The 23632-nt window shown below is 56.3% G+C and overlaps 1 protein-coding gene across 1 annotated transcript in view; it reads right to left on the reverse strand.

Moving 5' to 3' along the window:
* The window catches only part of LOC308232645 (chromodomain-helicase-DNA-binding protein 3-like), a gene marked incomplete at its 5' end in the record, with an annotated part of 60733 nt that extends 40091 nt beyond the window's left edge, over nucleotides 1-20642 (reverse strand). The window contains 9 exons of the mRNA XM_080639876.1: nucleotides 1728-1859; nucleotides 7287-7428; nucleotides 10621-10794; nucleotides 12191-12312; nucleotides 13388-13525; nucleotides 15122-15322; nucleotides 16458-16649; nucleotides 17830-17929; nucleotides 20511-20642. Coding sequence (XP_080496002.1) covers nucleotides 1728-1859; nucleotides 7287-7428; nucleotides 10621-10794; nucleotides 12191-12312; nucleotides 13388-13525; nucleotides 15122-15322; nucleotides 16458-16649; nucleotides 17830-17929; nucleotides 20511-20642 — 1333 coding nt within the window. The remainder of the gene's footprint in view (nucleotides 1-1727; nucleotides 1860-7286; nucleotides 7429-10620; nucleotides 10795-12190; nucleotides 12313-13387; nucleotides 13526-15121; nucleotides 15323-16457; nucleotides 16650-17829; nucleotides 17930-20510) is intronic.
* Between the last annotated feature and the right edge of the window lie 2990 nt (nucleotides 20643-23632).

A 23632-nucleotide genomic window follows, 5' to 3' on the forward strand; every position in this document is an offset into this window, starting at 1 on the left:
GATGCCATAGGGTATCGATAGGGTATCTACAGATGCTATAGACTATCTATAAATGCCACAGGGTATCTTTGGGTTATCTACAGATGTTATAGAGTACCTATAGATGCCATAGGATATCTATAGGGTATCTACAGATGCTATAGAGTACCTATAGATGCCATAGGGTATCCATAGGGTATCCATAGGGTATCTACAGAGGCTATAAAGCACCTATAGGTGCCATAGCGTATCTATAGGGTATCTATAGGGTATCTACAGAGGCTATAGAGCACCTATAGGTGCCATAGGGTATCAATAGGGTATCTATAGGGTATCTACAGAGGCTATAGAGCACCTATAGGTGCCAAAGGGTATCCATAGAGTATCCATAGGGTATCCATAGGGTATCTATAGAGTATCTATAGATGCCATAGGGTACCTACAGATGCTATAGAGCACCTATAGGTGCCATAGGGTATCCATAGGGTATCTATAGGGTATCTACAGAGGCTATAGAGTACCTATAGGTGCCATAGGGTATCCATAGGGTATCTATAGGGTATCTACAGATGCTATAGAGTACCTATAGGTGCCATAGGGTATCCATAGGGTATCCATAGGGTATCTACAGAGGCTATAGAGCACCTATAGGTGCCATAGGGTATCCATAGGGTATCCATAGGGTATCCATAGGGTATCCACAGGGTATCCATAGGGTATCTATAGAGCACCTATAGGTGCCATGGGGTATCCATAGGGTATCCACAGGGTATCCATAGGGTATCTATAGAGCACCTATAGGTGCCATGGGGTATCCATGGGGTATCTATAGAGCCCCTATAGGTGCCATAGGGTATCCATAGGGTATCCATAGGGTATCTATAGAGCACCTATAGGTGCCATAGGGTATCCATAGGGTATCCACAGGGTATCCATAGGGTATCTATAGAGCACCTATAGGTGCCATGGGGTATCCATAGGGTATCCATAGGGTATCTATAGAGCACCTATAGGTGCCATAGGGTATCCATAGGGTATCCATAGGGTATCTATAGAGCACCTATAGGTGCCATAGGGTATCCATAGGGTATCCACAGGGTATCCATAGGGTATCTATAGAGCACCTATAGGTGCCATGGGGTATCCATAGGGTATCCATAGGGTATCCATAGGGTATCTATAGAGCACCTATAGGTGCCATAGGGTATCCATAGGGTATCCATAGGGTATCTATAGAGCACCTATAGGTGCCATAGGGTATCCATAGGGTATCCACAGGGTATCCATAGGGTATCTATAGAGCACCTATAGGTGCCATGGGGTATCCATAGGGTATCCATAGGGTATCCATAGGGTATCTATAGAGCACCTATAGGTGCCATAGGGTATCCATAGGGTATCCATAGGGTATCTATAGAGCACCTATAGGTGCCATAGGGTATCCATAGGATATCCACAGGGTATCCATAGGGTATCTATAGAGCACCTATAGGTGCCATGGGGTATCCATAGGGTATCCATAGGGTATCCATAGGGTATCTATAGAGCACCTATAGGTGCCATAGGGTATCCATAGGGTATCCATAGGGTATCTATAGAGCTCCTATAGGTGCCATGGGGTATCCACAGGGTATCCATAGAGCCCCTATAGGTGCCATGGGGTATCCATGGGGTACCCATAGGGTATCTATAGAGCCCCTATAGGTGCCACGGGGCACCCCTAGGGTCCCGGCCGGGCCCGGGGTCACCTGGGAGAAGATGAGCACGCGGTGGTTCTGCTCCTTGAGCTTCCGCAGCATCTTCTGGAGCAGCAGCAGCTTCCCCGAGGCCTTGATGAGCGCCCCCCCCTCGTAGGCACCGCTCGGCAGCTTCGGGGACTCCTGCGGACGGCGGCGACACCCCCAGGGTAACCGACAGCTCCCCCACAGCTCCCCCAGAGCACCCCAGAGCACCCCAGAGCACCCCATAGCACCCTATAGCACCCCATAGCACCCTATAGCACCCCATAGCACCCCATAGCACCCTATAGCACCCTATAGCACCCCATAGCACCCTATAGCACCCTATAGCACCCCATAGCACCCTATAGCACCCTATAGCACCCCATAGCACCCTATAGCACCCCATAGCACCCTATAGCACCCAATAGCACCCTATAGCACCCTATAGCACCCCATAGCACCCTATAGCACCCCAGAGCACCCCATAGCACCCTATAGCACCCTATAGCACCCCATAGCACCCTATAGCACCCTATAGCACCCCATAGCACCCTATAGCACCCCATAGCACCCCATAGCACCCCATAGCACCCCATAGCACCCTATAGCACCCCATAGCACCCCATAGCACCCCATAGCACCCTATAGCACCCTATAGCACCCCATAGCACCCTATAGCACCCTATAGCACCCTATAGCACCCCATAGCACCCTATAGCACCCTATGGCACCCCATAGCACCCTATAGCACCCTATAGCACCCCATAGCACCCTATAGCACCCCATAGCACCCCATAGCACCCTATAGCACCCTATAGCACCCCATAGCACCCTATAGCACCCCATAGCACCCCATAGCACCCTATAGCACCCTATAGCACCCCATAGCACCCTATAGCACCCTATAGCACCCCATAGCACCCTATAGCACCCTATAGCACCCCATAGCACCCTATAGCACCCCATAGCACCCTATAGCACCCAATAGCACCCTATAGCACCCTATAGCACCCCATAGCACCCTATAGCACCCTATAGCACCCTATAGCACCCTATAGCACCCCATAGCACCCTATAGCACCCTATAGCACCCCATAGCACCCCATAGCACCCTATAGCACCCTATAGCACCCCATAGCACCCTATAGCACCCTATAGCACCCTATAGCACCCCACAGCACCCCATAGCACCCTATAGCACCCTATAGCACCCCACAGCACCCCATAGCACCCTATAGCACCCCACAGCATCCCCACAGCACCCCACAGCACCCCACAGCACCCTATAGCACCCCTATAGCACCCTATAGCACCCCTATAGCACCCTATAGCACCCTATAGCACCCCATAGCACCCTACAGCACCCTATAGCACCCCTATAGCACCCTATAGCACCCTATAGCATCCTATAGCACCCCACAGTAACAGACAGCACCCCCATAGCACCCTATAGCACCCCATAGCACCCTATAGCACCCCATAGGACCGCATAGCACCCTATAGCACCCCATAGCACCCTATAGCACCCTACAGCACCCCATAGTAACTGACAACACCCCCATAGCACCCCATAGCACCCTGTAGCAGCCTACAGCACCCCATAGTAACAGACAGCACGCCCATAGCACCCTATAGCATCCCACAGTAACCGAGAGCACCCCTATAGCAACCTACAGCACCCCATAGCCTCTTGTTTCCCCCTATGTCCCTCCCATTGCTCTCCAGGGTGAAGCCCCAATGTCCCCATATCCCATACCCCATACCCCATATCCCATACCCCATATCCCATACCCCATACCCCATATCCCATATCCCATACCCCATACCCCATATCCCATACCCCATATCCCATACCCCATACCCCATACCCCATACCCCATATCCCATACCCCATATCCCATACCCCATATCCCATATCCCATACCCCATACCCCATATCCCATACCCCATACCCCATACCCCATACCCCATACCCCATATCCCATACCCCATATCCCATACCCCATATCCCATATCCCATACCCCATACCCCATACCCCATATCCCATATCCCATATCCCATACCCCATATCCCATATCCCATACCCCATATCCCATATCCCATACCCCATACCCCATACCCCATATCCCATACCCCATACCCCATACCCCATACCCCATATCCCATACCCCATACCCCATATCCCATACCCCATACCCCATATCCCATATCCCATACCTCATACCCCATATCCCATACCCCATACCCCATACCCCATATCCCATACCCCATATCCCATATCCCATACCCCATACCCCATATCCCATATCCCATACCCCATACCCCATATCCCACACCCCATACCCCATACCCCATACCCCATATCCCATACCCCATATCCCATACCCCATATCCCATACCCCATACCCCATACCCCATACTCCATATCCCATATCTCATATCCCATACCCCATACCCCATACCCCATACCCCATATCCCATATCCCATATCCCATATCCCATACCCCATACCCCATACCCCATATCCCATATCCCATACCCCATACCCCATACCCCATATCCCATACCCCATACCCCATACCCCATACCCCATATCCCATATCCCATACCCCATACCCCATACCCCATATCCCATATCCCATACCCCATACCCCATATCCCATACCCCATACCCCATACCCCATATCCCATATCCCATACCCCATATCCCATACCCCATACCCCATACCCCATACCCCATATCCCATACCCCATACCCCATATCCCATACCCCATACCCCATACCCCATACCCCATATCCCATATCCCATATCCCATACCCCATATCCCATACCCCATACCCCATATCCCATATCCCATACCCCATACCCCATATCCCATATCCCATACCCCATACCCCATATCCCATACCCCATACCCCATATCCCATACCCCATACCCCATATCCCATACCCCATACCCCATATCCCATATCCCATACCCCATACCCCATATCCCATACCCCATATCCCATACCCCATACCCCATACCCCATACCCCATACCCCATACCCCATATCCCATACCCCATACCCCATATCCCATACCCCATACCCCATATCCCATACCCCATACCCCATACCCCATACCCCATATCCCATACCCCATACCCCATACCCCATACCCCATACCCCATACCCCATATCCCATACCCCATACCCCATACCCCATACCCCATATCCTATACCCCATATCCCATACCCCATACCCCATATCCCATATCCCATACCCCATACCCCATATCCCATACCCCATATCCCATATCCCATACCCCATACCCCATACCCCATACCCCATATCCCATACCCCATACCCCATACCCCATATCCCATACCCCATACCCCATATCCCATACCCCATATCCCATATCCCATATCCCATACCCCATATCCCATATCCCATATCCCATACCCCATACCCCATACCCCATATCCCATATCCCATACCCCATATCTCATACCCCATACCCCATATCCCATACCCCATATCCCATATCCCATACCCCATACCCCATATCCCATATCCCATATCCCATACCCCATATCCCATACCCCATACCCCATATCCCATACCCCATATCCCATATCCCATACCCCATACCCCATACCCCATATCCCATACCCCATATCCCATATCCCATACCCCATACCCCATATCCCATATCCCATACCCCATACCCCATATCCCATATCCCATACCCCATATCCCATACCCCATACCCCATACCCCATACCCCATACCCCATATCCCATATCCCATACCCCATATCCCATACCCCATACCCCATACCCCATATCCCATACCCCATATCCCATACCCCATACCCCATACCCCATATCCCATATCCCATACCCCATACCCCATATCCCATACCCCATATCCCATATCCCATACCCCATACCCCATACCCCATACCCCATATCCCATACCCCATACCCCATATCCCATACCCCATACCCCATACCCCATATCCCATACCCCATATCCCATACCCCATACCCCATACCCCATACCCCATACCCCATATCCCATACCCCATATCCCATACCCCATACCCCATACCCCATATCCCCTATCCCATACCCCATATCCCATATCCCATACCCCATATCCCATACCCCATACCCCATATCCCATACCCCATATCCCATATCCCATATCCCATATCCCATACCCCATATCCCATACCCCATATCCCACACCCCATACCCCATACCCCATACCCCATATCCCATACCCCATATCCCATACCCCATACCCCATACCCCATATCCCATACCCCATATCCCATACCCCATATCCCATACCCCATACCCCATATCCCATACCCCATATCCCATACCCCATATCCCATACCCCATACCCCATACCCCATATCCCATACCCCATACCCCATACCCCATATCCCATACCCCATATCCCATACCCCATACCCCATACCCCATACCCCATATCCCATATCCCATATCCCATACCCCATATCCCATACCCCATACCCCATACCCCATATCCCATACCCCATACCCCATATCCCATACCCCATACCCCATATCCCATATCCCATACCCCATACCCCATACCCCATACCCCATATCCCATACCCCATACCCCATACCCCATATCCCATACCCCATACCCCATATCCCATATCCCATACCCCATATCCCATACCCCATACCCCATATCCCATACCCCATATCCCATACCCCATACCCCATACCCCATACCCCATACCCCATACCCCATATCCCATACCCCATATCCCATATCCCATACCCCATACCCCATACCCCATACCCCATATCCCATACCCCATACCCCATACCCCATATCCCATACCCCATACCCCATACCCCATACCCCATACCCCATATCCCATACCCCATATCCCATACCCCATACCCCATACCCCATATCCCCTATCCCATACCCCATATCCCATATCCCATACCCCATATCCCATACCCCATACCCCATATCCCATATCCCATACCCCATACCCCATACCCCATACCCCATATCCCATACCCCATACCCCATACCCCATATCCCATACCCCATATCCCATATCCCATACCCCATATCCCATACCCCATATCCCATATCCCATACCCCATACCCATATCCCATACCCCATATCCCATACCCCATACCCCATACCCCATACCCCATACCCCATACCCCATATCCCATACCCCATACCCCATACCCCATACCCCATATCCCATACCCCATACCCCATACCCCATATCCCATACCCCATATCCCATATCCCATACCCCATACCCCATACCCCATACCCCATACCCCATATCCCATACCCCATATCCCATATCCCATACCCCATACCCCATACCCCATACCCCATATCCCATACCCCATACCCCATACCCCATATCCCATACCCCATACCCCATACCCCATACCCCATACCCCATATCCCATATCCCATACCCCATATCCCATATCCCATACCCCATACCCCATACCCCATATCCCATACCCCATACCCCATACCCCATACCCCCTCCCCACTCCCCGTCTCACCATGGCGGCCACAGGGAACAGGTAGGGGTGGTTGCAGCACTTCTTGAGGTCCATCATGATGTTGAGGAGCGAGACCTGGTTCCCTCCGCCCCGCGAGTTGAGCGCCTCGAAGTTCCGGGTCAGGATGTACTTGTAGTACTTCCTATGGGAATGGGGCTGGGAATGGGGCCGGGAGCATCCCAATGGGGCTGGGAGCATCCCAATGGGGATGGGAAGGAGGGATGTGGAGTGCTTCCTATGGGAATGGGGCTGGGAGCATCCCAATGGGGCTGGGAGCATCCCAATGGGGATGGGAAGGAGGGATGTGGAGTGCTTCCTATGGGAATGGGGCCGGGAGCATCCCAATGGGGCCGGGAGCATCCCAATGGGGATGGGAAGGAGGGATGTGGAGTGCTTCCTATGGGAATGGGGCTGGGAGCATCCCAATGGGGATGGGAGCATCCCAATGGGGATGGGAAGGAGGGATGTGGAGTGCTTCCTATGGGAATGGGGCCGGGAGCATCCCAATGGGGCTGGGAGCATCCCAATGGGGATGGGAAGGAGGGATGTGGAGTGCTTCCTATGGGAATGGGGCTGGGAGCATCCCAATGGGGCTGGGAGCATCCCAATGGGGATGGGAAGGAGGGATGTGGAGTGCTTCCTATGGGAATGGGGCCGGGAGCATCCCAATGGGGCTGGGAAGGAGGGATGTGGAGTGCTTCCTATGGGAATGGGGCCGGGAGCATCCCAATGGGGCTGGGAGCATCCCAATGGGGATGGGAAGGAGGGATGTGGAGTGCTTCCTATGGGAATGGGGCCGGGAGCATCCCAATGGGGCTGGGAGCATCCCAATGGGGATGGGAAGGAGGGATGTGCAGTGCTTCCTATGGGAATGGGGCCGGGAGCATCCCAATGGGGCTGGGAGCATCCCAATGGGGATGGGAAGGAGGGATGTGCAGTGCTTCCTATGGGAATGGGGCCGGGAGCATCCCAATGGGGCTGGGAGCATCCCAATGGGGATGGGAAGGAGGGATGTGGAGTGCTTCCTATGGGAATGGGGCCGGGAGCATCCCAATGGGGCTGGGAGCATCCCAATGGGGATGGGAAGGAGGGATGTGCAGTGCTTCCTATGGGAATGGGGCCGGGAGCATCCCAATGGGGCTGGGAGCATCCCAATGGGGATGGGAAGGAGGGATGTGGAGTGCTTCCTATGGGAATGGGGCCAGGAGCATCCCAATGGGGCCGGGAGCATCCCAATGGGGATGGGAAGGAGGGATGTGCAGTGCTTCCTATGGGAATGGGGCTGGGAGCATCCCAATGGGGCTGGGAGCATCCCAATGGGGATGGGAAGGAGGGATGTGGAGTGCTTCCTATGGGAATGGGGCCGGGAGCATCCCAATGGGGATGGGAGCATCCCAATGGGGCTGGGAAGGAGGGATGTGGAGTGCTTCCTATGGGAATGGGGCTGGGAGCATCCCAATGGGGCCGGGAGCATCCCAATGGGGATGGGAAGGAGGGATGTGGAGTGCTTCCTATGGGAATGGGGCTGGGAGCATCCCAATGGGGCTGGGAGCATCCCAATGGGGCCGGGAGCATCCCAATGGGGATGGGAGCATCCCAATGGGGCTGGGAAGGAGGGATGTGGAGTGCTTCCTATGGGAATGGGGCCGGGAGCATCCCAATGGGGCTGGGAAGGAGGGATGTGGAGTGCTTCCTATGGGAATGGGGCCGGGAGCATCCCAATGGGGCTGGGAGCATCCCAATGGGGCTGGGAAGGAGGGATGTGGAGTGCTTCCTATGGGAACGGGGCTGGGAGCATCCCAATGCGGCTGTGGGGTGTCTATGGGTGCTGATGGGTGTCACCATAGCTATGGGTGCTATGGGGTGTCTATAGGTTCTATGGGTGCTGATGGTCTTTATTGGTTCTCGTAAGTGCCTATGGGTGCTATGGGTTCTGATGGGTATCTATGGGTGCTATGGGTGTCTATGAGTTCTGATGGGTACCTATGGGTGCTATGGGTGCTATGGGTTCTGATGGGTATTTATGGGTGCTATGGGTGCTATGGGTGTCTATGGGTTCTGATGGGTATCTATGGGTGCTATAGGTGTTTATGGGTTATTATGCGGATCTATGGGTGCTATGGGTTCTGATGGGTACCTATGGGTGCTATGGGTTCTGACGGGTATCAACGGGTTCTAATGGGTACCTACGGGTACTTATGGGTGCTATGGGTTCTGATGGGTATCAACGGGTTCTAATGGGTACCTATGGGTACCTATGGGTGCTATGGGTTCTGACGGGTATCAACGGGTTCTAATGGGTACCTATGGGTACCTATGGGTGCTATGGGTTCTGACGGGTATCAACGGGTTCTAATGAGTACCTATGGGTACCTATGGGTGCTATGGGTTCTGATGGGTATCAACGGGTTCTAATGGGTACCTATGGGTACCTATGGGTGCTATGGGTTCTGACGGGTATCAACGGGTTCTAATGGGTACCTACGGGTACTTATGGGTGCTATGGGTTCTGATGGGTATCAACGGGTTCTAATGGGTACCTATGGGTACCTATGGGTGCTATGGGTTCTGACGGGTATCAACGGGTTCTAATGGGTACCTATGGGTACCTATGGGTGCTATGGGTTCTGACGGGTATCAACGGGTTCTAATGAGTACCTATGGGTACCTATGGGTGCTATGGGTTCTGATGGGTATCAACGGGTTCTAATGGGTACCTACGGGTACCTATGGGTGCTATGGGTTCTGACGGGTATCAACGGGTTCTAATGGGTACCTACGGGTACTTATGGGTGCTATGGGTTCTGATGGGTATCAACGGGTTCTAATGGGTACCTATGGGTACCTATGGGTGCTATGGGTTCTGACGGGTATCAACGGGTTCTAATGGGTACCTATGGGTACCTATGGGTGCTATGGGTTCTGACGGGTATCAACGGGTTCTAATGGGTACCTATGGGTACCTATGGGTGCTATGGGTTCTGATGGGTATCAACGGGTTCTAATGGGTACCTATGGGTACCTATGGGTGCTATGGGTTCTGATGGGTATCAACGGGTTCTAATGGGTACCTACGGGTACCTATGGGTGCTATGGGTTCTGACGGGTATCAACGGGTTCTAATGGGTACCTATGGGTACCTATGGGTGCTATGGGTTCTGACGGGTATCAACGGGTTCTAATGGGTACCTACGGGTACCTATGGGTGCTATGGGTTCTGATGGGTATCAACGGGTTCTAATGGGTACCTATGGGTACCATGGGTTCTGACGGGTATCAAGAAGTTCCAATGGGTTCCTATGGGTTCCTATGGGTGCTATGGGGTGCCACCTACTTCTGCATGGGGCTCAGCTCCACCCTGACGATGAGCTCGGTCTTGGCTGGCATGTTCTTGAAGACGTCGGCCTTGAGGCGCCGCAGCATGTGGGGCCCCAGCAGGTCGTGGAGCTTCTTGATCTGGTCCTCCTTGGAGATGTCAGCAAACTCCTCCAGGAAGCCCTCCAGGTTGCTGCCGGGGGGACAAGGGGGTGCTATGGGGTGAGGAGGGGGTGCTATGGGGGGAGAAGGGGGTGCCATGGGGGGTGGCGACACGGGGATGGAGATGGGTGGGATGTGGGGAGGGGGACATGGGGATGGAGGTGGTGGTGACTGGGACATGGGGGCTCCATAGGAGAAGAGAGGAGCCCAGGGGATAGATGGGGACCCCATAGAAGGAAAGGGGACCCCAGAGGACCCATGGGGACACAGGGACCCCATAGAAGGAGAAGGGACCCATAGAGACCCCATAGGAGGAGAGGGGACCCATAGGGGACCCATAGGGAGACAGGGACCCCACAGAAGGAGAGGGGACCCATAAGGACCCCATAGAAGGAGAGGGGACCCCAGGGGACCCATAGGGAGACAGGGACCCCATAGAAGGAGAAGGGACCCATGGAGACCCCATAGGAGGAGAGGGGACCCATAGGGGATCCATAGGAAGATAGGGACCCCATAGAAGGAGAAGGGACCCATAAGGACCCCATAGAAGGAGAGGGCACACATGGCAACACAGGGACCCCATAGAAGGAGAAGGGACCCATAGGGACCCCATAGAAGGAGAGGGGACCCCAGGGGACCCATAGGGAGACAGGGACCCCATAGAAGGAGAAGGGACCCATGGAGACCCCATAGAAGGAGAGGGGACCCATAGGGGACCCATAGGGAGACAGGGACCCCATAGAAGGAGAAGGGACCCATAAGGACCCCATAGAAGGAGAGGGCACACATGGCAACACAGGGACCCCATAGAAGGAGAAGGGACCCATAGGGACCCCATAGAAGGAGAGGGGACCCCACAGAAGGAGAGGGGACCCCAGGGGACCCATGGGGACACAGGCACCCCATAGAAGGAGAAGGGACCCATAGGGACCCCATAGAAGGAGAGGGGACCCCAGGGCACCCATAGGGACACAGGGACCCCATAGAAGGAGAGGGGACCCATGGAGACCCCATAGGAGGAGAGGGGACCCCAGGGGACCCATAGGGAGACAGGGACCCATGGGGACCCATGGGGACACAGGGACCCCATAGAAGGAGAAGAGACCCATAGGGACCCCATAGAAGGAGAAGGGACCCAAAAGGACCCCATAGAAGGAGAGGGGCCCCCGGGGCACCCATAGGGCCCCCATAGAAGAAGAGGGGCCCCCAGGGCACCCCCAGGGACCCATAGGCCCCCATAGGGCCATCAGGGGACCCTGAGGAAGAGGGCAAAGGGGACCCAGGAGCAGCGGGGCCACGAGTGGCAGCAGATGCGGATGGGTGCAGGGGGGACCCAGGGACCCCATAGGAGGAGAAGGGACCGCAGGGCACCCATAGGCACCCATAGGCACCCATAGGCACCCATAGGCACCCATAGGGACCCCTACTTGAAGCGCTCGGGCGTGAGGAAGTTGAGGAGGTGGAAGAGCTCCTCCAGGTTGTTCTGCAGCGGGGTCCCCGTCAGCAGCAGCTTGTGCTCGATCTTGTACCCGTTCAGCACCCGGAAGAACTGGGGGGGGGCACCCATGGGTGAAGCACCCATAGGACCCCCCCCCCCGAGGGCACCCATAGGAGTAGTGTCCATAGAGCCCCTCTGCATGGTACCCATAGAAACCCTTCATGATGCACCCAAGGCTTTGGGTGCCACCTCCCACCATAGGGACCCAGGTCTATGGGTGCCCCCACTATAAGGACCCACGTCTATGGGTGCCTTCACTATAGGGACCCATATCTACGGGTGCCCTCACCATAGGAACCCAGCTCTATGGGTGCCCCCACTATAGGGACCCAAGTCTATGGGTGCCCTCACTATAGGGACCCATATTTATGGGTGCCCCCACTATAGGAACCCAGGTCTCTGGGTGCCCTCACCATAAGGACCCAGGTCTCTGGGTGCCCCCACTATAGGAACCCAGGTCTCTGGGTGCCCTCACTATAGGGACCCAGGTCTCTGGGTGCCCTCACTATAGGGACCCAGGTCTCTGGGTGCCCTCACTATAGGGACCCAGGTCTATGGGTGCCCCCACTATAGGAACCCAGGTCTCTGGGTGCCCTCACTATAGGGACCCAGGTCTATGGGTGCCCCCACTATAGGGACCCAGGTCTCTGGGTGCCCTCACTATAGGGACCCAGGTCTATGGGTACCCCCACTATAGGAACCCAGGTCTCTGGGTGCCCTCACTATAGGGACCCATATTTATGGGTGCCCCCACTATAGGAACCCAGGTCTCTGGGTGCCCTCACTATAGGGACCCATATTTATGGGTGCCCTCACCATAAGGACCCAGGTCTATGGGTGCCCCCACTATAGGGACCCAGGTCTATGGGTGCCCCCACTATAGGAACCCAGGTCTCTGGGTGCCCTCACTATAGGAACCCAGCTCTATGGGTGCCCCCACTATAGGGACCCAGGTCTATGGGTGCCCCCACTATAGGAACCCAGGTCTCTGGGTGCCCTCACTATAGGAACCCAGGTCTATGGGTGCCCCCACTATAGGGACCCAGGTCTGTGGGTGCCCTCACTATAGGAACCCAGCTCTATGGGTGCCCCCCCGATAGGGACCCCGGTCTCTGGGTGCCCCCACCTTGGACTGGTTGTTCTTGAGCCGATGGGCCTCGTCCACCACGAGGCAGGCCCAGCGGATGGAGCCCAGCGCCGCCTGGTCGATGGTGATGAGCTCGTAGGAGGTGAGCAGGACGTGGAACTTCACCTGCGCCTCCCGCTGCGCCCGACGCGTCAGCAACCGCCGGACACAGCCCCGCAACAACCCCACAACAGCCCCGTAACAACCCCACAACAGCCCCGCAACAACCCCGCAACAACCCCGCAACAACCCCACAACAACCCCGCAACACCCAGCAACAGCCCCGCAACCCCCAGCAACAACCCCACAACAGCCCCACAACAACCCCACAACAACCCCGCAACACCCAGCAACAACCCCCCAGCAACAACCCCACAACAGCCCTGCAACCCCCAGCAACAACCCACAACAGCCCCAGCAACAGCCCCGCAACACCCAGCAACAACCCACAACAGCCCCAGCAACAGCCCCGCAACACCCAGCAACAACCCACAACAGCCCCCCAGCAACAGCCCACAACCCCCAGCAACAACCCCACAGCAACAGCCCCGCAACCCCGAGCAGCAACCCCACAGCAACAGCCCCACAACAACCCACAACAACCCCACAACAACCCCCAGCAACAGCCCCGCAACAACCCACAACACCCAGCAACAACCCACAGCAACAGCCCCACAACAACACCCAGCAACAGCTCCACAACAGCCCCACGACAGCCTGACAGCCGGCAACACCCAGCAACAGCCCAACAGCCCACAACAACCCACAACAGCCCGACACCCAGCAACAGCCCAAGAGCCAACAGTCCAACAACAGCCCGACAACATCCTGACACCTGACAACACCCAGCAACAACCCACAACAGCCCAACAGGCAAAGCCAGCTCAACAACAACCCCACAACAGCCCCACAACAGCCTGACACCCGGCAACACCCAGCAACAACCTGCAACAGCCCAACAACAGCCCTATGACACCCGACACCACCCAACACCAGCCCCACACCCAACACCAGCCAAACAACATCCAGCAGCAGCCCAACAACAGCCTGATAGCCGGCAACACCCTGACACCAAACAGCCACGCAGCTCCCAACAACAGCCCAACCACAGCCCCACAACACGCTGACACCCAGCAACAGCCAACAGCCCAACACCCAACACCCGCCCAACAACACCCAGCAGCCCAACAACAGCCTGATAGCCGGCAACACCCTGACACCGTACAGCCCCACAACACCCCACAACAGCCTGACACCCAGCAACAGCCCAGCAACACTCAGCAGCAGCCCAACAACAGCCTGATAGCCAGCAACACCCTGACCCCAAACAGCCACGCAGCACCCAACAACAGCTCGACCACAGCCCCACAACAGCCCCACAACACCCAGCAACAGCCTCACAACAGCCCCACAACAGCCTGACACCCAGCAACGGCCCAACACCACCCAGCAGCAGCCCAACAACAGCCTGATAGCCGGCAACACCCTGACCCCACACAGCCACACAGCACCCAACAACAGCCCAACCACAGCCCCGCAACACCCCGCACCAGCCCCACAACACCCTGACACCCCCCACCAGCCGCACACCAGCCCCCCCACCAGCCCAACACCCCGCCAACACCCCACTGCCCAGCCACACCCCAGCACCAGCCGGCTCCCGCGGTACTGCCTCCGACCCCACCAAAGAGAGGGCCCCCCAACAGCCCCCGAGACCCCCGTTTCGGGGCCCACCTTCATCTTGAAGGCCTTCTTGCCGCCCTTCATGGCGTTGTCGTCGAAGGAGAACTCGTTCTCGCGGATGATGGCGCGGCTGTCCTTGTCCCCGGTGTAGGTGACCACGTAGAAGGCCGGAGCCCACATCTGGAACTCCCGCTCCCAGTTGATGATGGTGGAGAGCGGGGCACTGACGAGGAACGGGCCCTTGGTGTGGCCCTGGGGGACAGGGGGGACACATGGGGACACGGGGACACGGGGTGGCCCTGGGGGACAGTGGGGGGGGGGGGGGGGGCATGGTGGTCCTGGGTGGCTGCAAGGGGGGCAGGTGGGGGGCAGCAGGAGGAGGAGGGTGACAACAGGGCCTAAGGGGGTGACACCAAGGACCGAGTGGGTGACAACAGGGAGGAAAGGGATGACACCAAGGACCAGGTGGGTGACACAGGGACGAAACCAGGACCACGTGGGTGACACCAGGACCAGTTGGGTGACACCAGGACGAGTTGGGTGACACCAAGCACCAGTTGGGTGACACCAAGATGAGTTGGGTGACACCAAGCACCAGTTGGGTGACACCAAGCACCAGTTGGGTGACACCAAGCACCAGTTGGGTGACACCAAGACGAGTTGGGTGACACCAGGACCAGTTGGGTGACACCAAGACGAGTTGGGTGACACCAGGACCAGTTGGGTGACACCAAGCACCAGTTGGGTGACACCAGCACAAGTTGGGTGACACAGGGACTAACCCAGGACCACTTGGGTGACCCTCATGACCACTTGGATGACACCAAGATCAGTTGGGTGACCCCAATGACCATTTGGATGACACCAGGACCACCTGGATGACACCAAGCACCAACTGAATGGCACCAAGCACCAAAACTGGATGACACCAGAACCACTTGGGTGACACCAGGACCAGTTGGATGACCCCAATGACCATTTGGATGACACCAGGACCAGCTGGGTGACATCAAGCACCAACTGGATGACACCAGGACCACTTGGATGACAACAAACACCAACTGGATGGCACCAAGCACCAGTTGGATGACACCAAGGACCACTTGGATGACACCAAGACCACTTGGATGACACAGGGACTAAACCAGGACCAGCTGGATGACACCAAGACCAGCTGGATGACCCCAAGCACTAACTGGGTGACACCAAGACCCAGACGGATTACACCAAGCATCAACTGGATGACATTAGGGTGATCCTAGGACCACTTGGGAGACCCCGATGACCACTCAGATGACACCGAGGACCAACTGGACATCCCCAGGACCAGGTGGGCGACACAGGGACCAAAGCAGGACCACTTGGGCGACCCGAGGCGCAGCCTCACCTCCTTATAGAGCGAGTAGAGGAAGACGATGGTCTGGATGGTCTTGCCCAGCCCCATCTCATCGGCCAGGATGGTGTCGGTGCTCTGGGCCCAGGAGAAGCGGAGCCAGTTGAGGCCCTCGAGCTGGTAGAGGTGCAGGGTCCCACCCGTGGCCGTGATGAACCGTGGCTGCGACTCGTACTTCACTGTGGGCTGGGGGGCAACAGGGGGTTAACGTTGGGGGGCAGTGGGGAGGGTGTCACCATTGGGTGGCAATGGGGAGGTGTCTGTGTTGGATGTCAGCGGTGGGTGGCAATGGGGAGGTGTCAACATTGGGTGTCAGCGTAGGGTGGCAATGGGGAGATGGCGATGTGGGGTGGCGATGGGGTGGTGTCAATAGTAGGGTGTCAGTGCTGAGGGTGGCAATGAGGAGGTGTCAATGGAGAGGTGTCAATGGAGAGGTGTCAACGACGGGTGCCAGTGATGGGTGTCAATGGGTACCAATGATGGGTGTCAATGAGTGGTGCCAGTGATGGGTGTCAATGGGTGTCAGTGATGGGTGTCAACGACGGGTGTCAGTGATGGGTGTCAATGACTGGTGACAGTGATGGGTGTCAATGGGTGTCAGTGACGGGTGTCAATGGGTATCAGTGATGGGTGTCAATGATGGGTGTCAATGGGTGTCAATGACGGGTGTCAATGGGTGTCAGTGATGAGTGTCAATGGGTGTCAATGACGGATGTCAATGGGTGTCAATGGGTGTCAGTGACAGGTGTCAGTGATGGGTGTTAATGGGTCAGTGGTGGGTGTCAATGGGTGTCAATGACGGATGTCAACGGGTGTCAGTGACGGGTACCGACGGGTGTCAGTGACGGGTGCTGATGGGTGTCAATGACGGGTGTCAATGGGTGTCTATGGGTGTCAGTGACAGGTACCGATGGGTGTCAGTGATGGGTGTCAGTGATGGGTGTTAATGGGTCAGTGGTGGGTGTCAATGGGTGTCAGTGACGGGTGTCAGTGATGGGTGTTAATGGGTCAGTGGTGGGTGTCAATGGGTGTCAGTGACGGGTGTCAATGGGTGTCTATGGGTGTCAATGATGGGTACCGATGGGTGTCAGTGACGGGTGTCAATGGGTGTCAGTGACGGGTGTCAATGGGTATCAATGACAGGTGCCAATGACGGGTGTCAATGGGTGTCTATGGGTGTCAATGATGGGTACCGATGGGTGTCAGTGACGGGTGTCAGTGATGGGTGTTAATGGGTCAGTGGTGGGTGTCAATGGGCGTCAGTGACGGGTGTCAGTGATGGGTGTTAATGGGTCAGTGGTGGGTGTCAATGGGTGTCAGTGACGGGTGTCAGTGGGTGTCAACGGGGGGGTCTCCATGCACTCACGTCATTGGTGGGCGAGTCGGGGGGTCCATCTCCTGGCGTCTCCTTCTTCTTCTTCTTGTAGCGCCGGGGCTGGGCCGGGTCCTCCCCCATGAACACCTCCCTGGGGACATGGGGGGGACAACACAGGGACCGGCAGCAGCATGAGGACATTGGGGGACACGGTGGCTTCTGTCCCATGTCCTCCATATCCCATACCCCATATTCCTATATCCCATATCCCCTATCCCTATATCCCACATCCCATACCCCATATCCCTATATCCTCTATCCCTATATCCCATATCCCATACCCCATATCCCATACCCCATACCCCATATTCCTATATCCCATATCCCATACCCCATACCCCATACCCCATACCCCATATCCCATACCCCATATCCCATATCCCTATATCCTCTATCCCTATATCCCATTTCCCATACCCCATACCACATATTCCTATATCCCATATCCCCTATCCCTTTATCCCATATCCCATACCCCATATCCCATATCCCATACCCCGTATCCCATATCCCATACCCCGTATCCCATATCCCGTATCCCATACTCCATATCCCATATCCCATACCCCATATCCCATATCCCATACCCCATACCCCATACCCCATATCCCATACCCCATACCCCATACCCCATATCCCATATCCCATACCCCATACCCCATATCCCATACCCCATACCCCATATCCCATATCCCATACCCCATACCCCATATCCCATACCCCATATCCCATACCCCATACCCCATACCCCATATCCCATACCCCATATCCCATACCCCATACCCCATATCCCATACCCCATATCCCATATCCCATACCCCATACCCCATATCCCATATCCCATACCCCATACCCCATATCCCATACCCCATAGCCCATATCCCATACCCCATATCCCATACCCCATATCCCATATCCCATACCCCATACCCCATACCCCATACCCCATACCCCATATCCCATACCCCATATCCCATACCCCATACCCCATATCCCATACCCCAAACCCCATATCCCATACCCCATATCCCATACCCCATACCCCATATCCCATACCCCATACCCCATATCCCATATCCCATACCCCATACCCCATACCCCATACCCCATATCCCATACCCCATACCCCATACCCCATATCCCATACCCCATACCCCATACCCCATATCCCATATCCCATATCCCATACCCCATACCCCATACCCCATATCCCATACCCCATATCCCATACCCCATACCCCATACCCCATATCCCATACCCCATACCCCATACCCCATATCCCATACCCCATATCCCATACCCCATACCCCATATCCCATACCCCATCCCCATATCCCATACCCCATACCCCATATCCCATATCCCATACCCCATACCCCATATCCCATACCCCATAGCCCATATCCCATACCCCATATCCCATACCCCATATCCCATATCCCATACCCCATACCCCATACCCCATACCCCATATCCCATACCCCATATCCCATACCCCATACCCCATATCCCATACCCCAAACCCCATATCCCATACCCCATATCCCATACCCCATACCCCATATCCCATACCCCATACCCCATATCCCATATCCCATACCCCATACCCATATCCATACCCCATACCCCATATCCCATACCCCATACCCCATACCCCATATCCCATACCCCATACCCCATATCCCATACCCCATACCCCATATCCCATATCCCATACCCCATACCCCATATCCCATATCCCATATCCCATACCCCATACCCCATATCCCATACCCCATACCCCATACCCCATATCCCATACCCCATATCCCATACCCCATACCCCATACCCCATACCCATATCCCATATCCCATACCCCATACCCCATACCCCATATCCCATACCCCATTTCCCATACCCCATACCCCATACCCCATATCCCATACCCCATACCCCATATCCCATACCCCATATCCCATATCCCATACCCCATACCCCATACCCATACCCCATATCCCATACCCCATATCCCATACCCCATATCCCATACCCCATACCCCATACCCCATACCCCATATCCCATACCCCATATCCCATACCCCATACCCCATACCCCATATCCCATATCCCATACCCCATATCCCATATCCCATACCCCATACCCCATACCCCATACCCCATACCCCATATCCCATACCCCATACCCCATACCCCATATCCCATACCCCATATCCCATACCCCATACCCCATACCCCATATCCCATACCCCATACCCCATACCCCATACCCCATACCCCATACCCCATATCCCATACCCCATTCCCCATACCCCATACCCCATACCCCATACCCCATACCCTCCCATACCCCATACCCCATATCCCATACCCCATATCCCATACCCCATACCCCATATCCCATATCCCATATCCCATATCCCATACCCCATACCCCATACCCCATACCCCATATCCCATACCCCATATCCCATACCCCATACCCCATATCCCATATCCCATATCCCATATCCCATATCCCATACCCCATACCCCATATCCCATATCCCATACCCCATATCCCATACCCCATACCCCATACCCCATACCCCATATCCCATACCCCATATCCCATACCGCGTATCCCGTATCCCGTATCCCTGTATCCCATATCCCGTATCCCATGCTCCTCACCGGTGCTTCCAATAGGCCAGCTTGTGGAGGTCGTAGTCAGGGATGGGCATCTCGTCCTCTTCCCACGTGGCCTGGTCGTAGGGCAGGTCCCGCCACTTGACCAGGTAATGGTACTGCCCCTTCCGGTCCACACTGCGCCAGCACCGCGGCCATGGGGACAGCGGGGACAGTGGGCATCATGGGGGCCATGGGGGAGATGGGGGTGATGGGGGTAATGGGGGCAATGGGGGTAATGGGGGCAATGGGGGTAATGGGGGTAATGGGGGCAATGGGGGTAATGGGGGCAATGGGGGTAATGGGGGTAATGGGGGCTATGGGGGTAATGGGGGCAATGGGGGTAATGGGGGGAATGGGGGTAATGGGGGCTATGGGGGTAATGGGGGTAATGGGGGCTATGGGGGTAATGGGGGTAATGGGTGGTAATGGGGGGTAATGGGGGCTATGGGGGTAATGGGGGCAATGGGGGTAATGGGGGTAATGGGGGGTAATGGGGGCTATGGGGGTAATGGGGGTAATGGGGGTAATGGGTGGTAATGGGGGGTAATGGGGGCAATGGGGGTAATGGGGGCAATGAGGGTAATGGGGGTAATGGGGGGTAATGGGGGCTATGGGGGTAATGGGGGTAATGGGTGGTAATGGGGGGTAATGGGGGCTATGGGGGTAATGGGGGCAATGGGGGTAATGGGGGTAATGGGGGGTAATGGGGGCTATGGGGGTAATGGGGGTAATGGGTGGTAATGGGGGGTATGGGGGCAATGGGGGCAATGGGGGTAATGGGGGGTAATGGGGGCAATGGGGGTAATGGGGGGTAATGGGGGGTAATGGGGGCAATGGGGGTAATGGGGTAATGGGGGCAATGGGGGTAATGGGGGTAATGGGGGCAATGGGGGTGATGGGGGTAATGGGGGTAATGGGGGGTAATGGGGGGTAATGGGGGCAATGGGGGTAATGGGGGTAATGGGGGCAATGGGGGTAATGGGGGCAATGGGGGTAATGGGGGTAATGGGGGCGATGGGGGTGATGGGGGTGATGGGGGTAATGGGGGTAATGGGGGTAATGGGGTAATGGGGGCAATGGGGGCAATGGGGTAATGGGGGGAATGGGGGCAATGGGGGTAATGGGGGTAATGGGGTAATGGGGGGAATGGGGGCAATGGGGGTAATGGGGGCAATGGGGGCAATGGGGTAATGGGGGGAATGGGGGCAATGGGGGGAATGGGGGCAATGGGTGTGATGGGGGCGATGGGGACCCATGGGTGACATTGGGCACCCACTGGGGACACTAAGCACCCATTGAGGATATCAAGCACCCATGGGTGACATCAAGCACCCACTGGGGACATTCAGCACCCACTGGGGACATTGAGCACCCATTGGGAACATTGAGCACCCATTGGGAACACTGAGCACCCATTGGGGACACTGGGCACCCATTGGGGACACTGGGCACCTATGGCTGACATCAATCACCCATTAGGGACATCGAGCACCCTTTGGGGACATTCAGCACCCATTGGGGACATCAAGCACCCATTGAGGACACTGGGCACCCATGGGGGGACTCGAGCACCCACTGGGGACATTGAGCACCCATTGGGGACACTGGGCACCCATGGGTGACATCAAGCACCCACTGGGGATAGGGGCAGCCAGCCAGGACACAAGGTCACGTGAGGACACAGAGGGGATATGGGGTCACGTGAGGACACAGATGGGTCATGGGATCCATTGGGGACAGCACCCAACTGCTCCCAATGGGTGCTGGGGGGCACCCATGGGTGCTGGGGGACAATGAGGGATAGTGGGGGGGGGCACCTATGGGTGCTGCAGGTGTCCTTAGGTGACCCCAAGGGTGCTATAGAGGGGTTCCTGGGCTCAGGCAGCACCACCTATGAGTGCTATAGGGGGGTCCCCAAGAGCACGCAGCACCCATGGGTGCTATGGGGGTACCGGTGCTTGGGTGCCACCATGTATAAGTGATGGGGGAGGGGCTCCTTGGGTCTCGGACCCCACCACCTATGGGTGCTATAGGGGGGGTCCCAGGCGCACGCAGCACCCATGGGGTGCTATAGGGGGGTCCCGAGGATCACGCAGCACCCATGGGTGCTATAGGGGGGTCACAGGTGCACGCAGCACCCATGGGTGCTATAGGGGTGTCCCCATGCGCAACGCAGCACCCATGGGTGCTATAGGGGGGTCCCCATGTGCACGCAGCACCCATGGGTGCTATGGGGGTACCGGTGCTTGGGTGCCACCATCTATAAGTGACACAGGGGGGGTTCCTTGGGGCTCGGACCCCACCACCCATGGGTGCTATAGGGGGGGTCCCATGCGCACGCAGCACCCATGGGTGCTATAGGGGGGGTCCCCAAGAGCACGCAGCACCCATGGGTGCTATAGGGGTACCGGTGCTTGGGTGCCACCATCTATAAGTGATGGGGGGGGGTTTCCTTGGGGCTCAGACCCCACCACCTATGGGTGCTATAGGGGGGGTTGCAGGCACACGCAGCACCCATGGGTGCTATAGGGGGGTCCCAGGCGCACGTAGCACCCATGGGTGCTATAGGGGTTCCCAGTCGCACACAGCACCCATGGGTGCTATAGGGGGGGTCCCCAAGAGCACGCAGCACCCATGGGTGCTATAGGGGTTCCCAGTCGCACACAGCACCCATGGGTGCGATGGGGGTACCGCTGCTTGGGTGCCACCATCTATAAGTGATGGGGGGGGGATTCCTTGGGGCTCGGACCCCACCACCTATGGGTGCTATGGGGGGGTCGCAGGCGCACGCAGCACCCATGGGTGCTATAGGGGTTCCCAGTCGCACAACAGCACCCATGGGTGCTATAGGGGGGTCTCAGGTGCACGCAGCACCCATGGGTGCTATGGGGGTACCGGTGCTTGGGTGCCACCATCTATAAGTGACACAGGGGGGGTTCCTTGGGGCTCGGACCCCACCACCCATGGGTGCTATAGGGGGGGTCCCAGGCGCACGCAGCACCCATGGGTGCTATAGGGGGGGGTCCCCAAGAGCACGCAGCACCCATGGGTGCTATGGGGGTACCGGTGCTTGGGTGCCACCATCTATAAGTGATGGGGGGGGGTTTCCTTGGGGCTCAGACCCC

This window comes from Psittacula echo (assembly GCF_963264785.1).
Source record: "Psittacula echo genome assembly, contig: SCAFFOLD_118, whole genome shotgun sequence".
NCBI lineage: Eukaryota > Metazoa > Chordata > Aves > Psittaciformes > Psittacidae > Psittacula > Psittacula echo.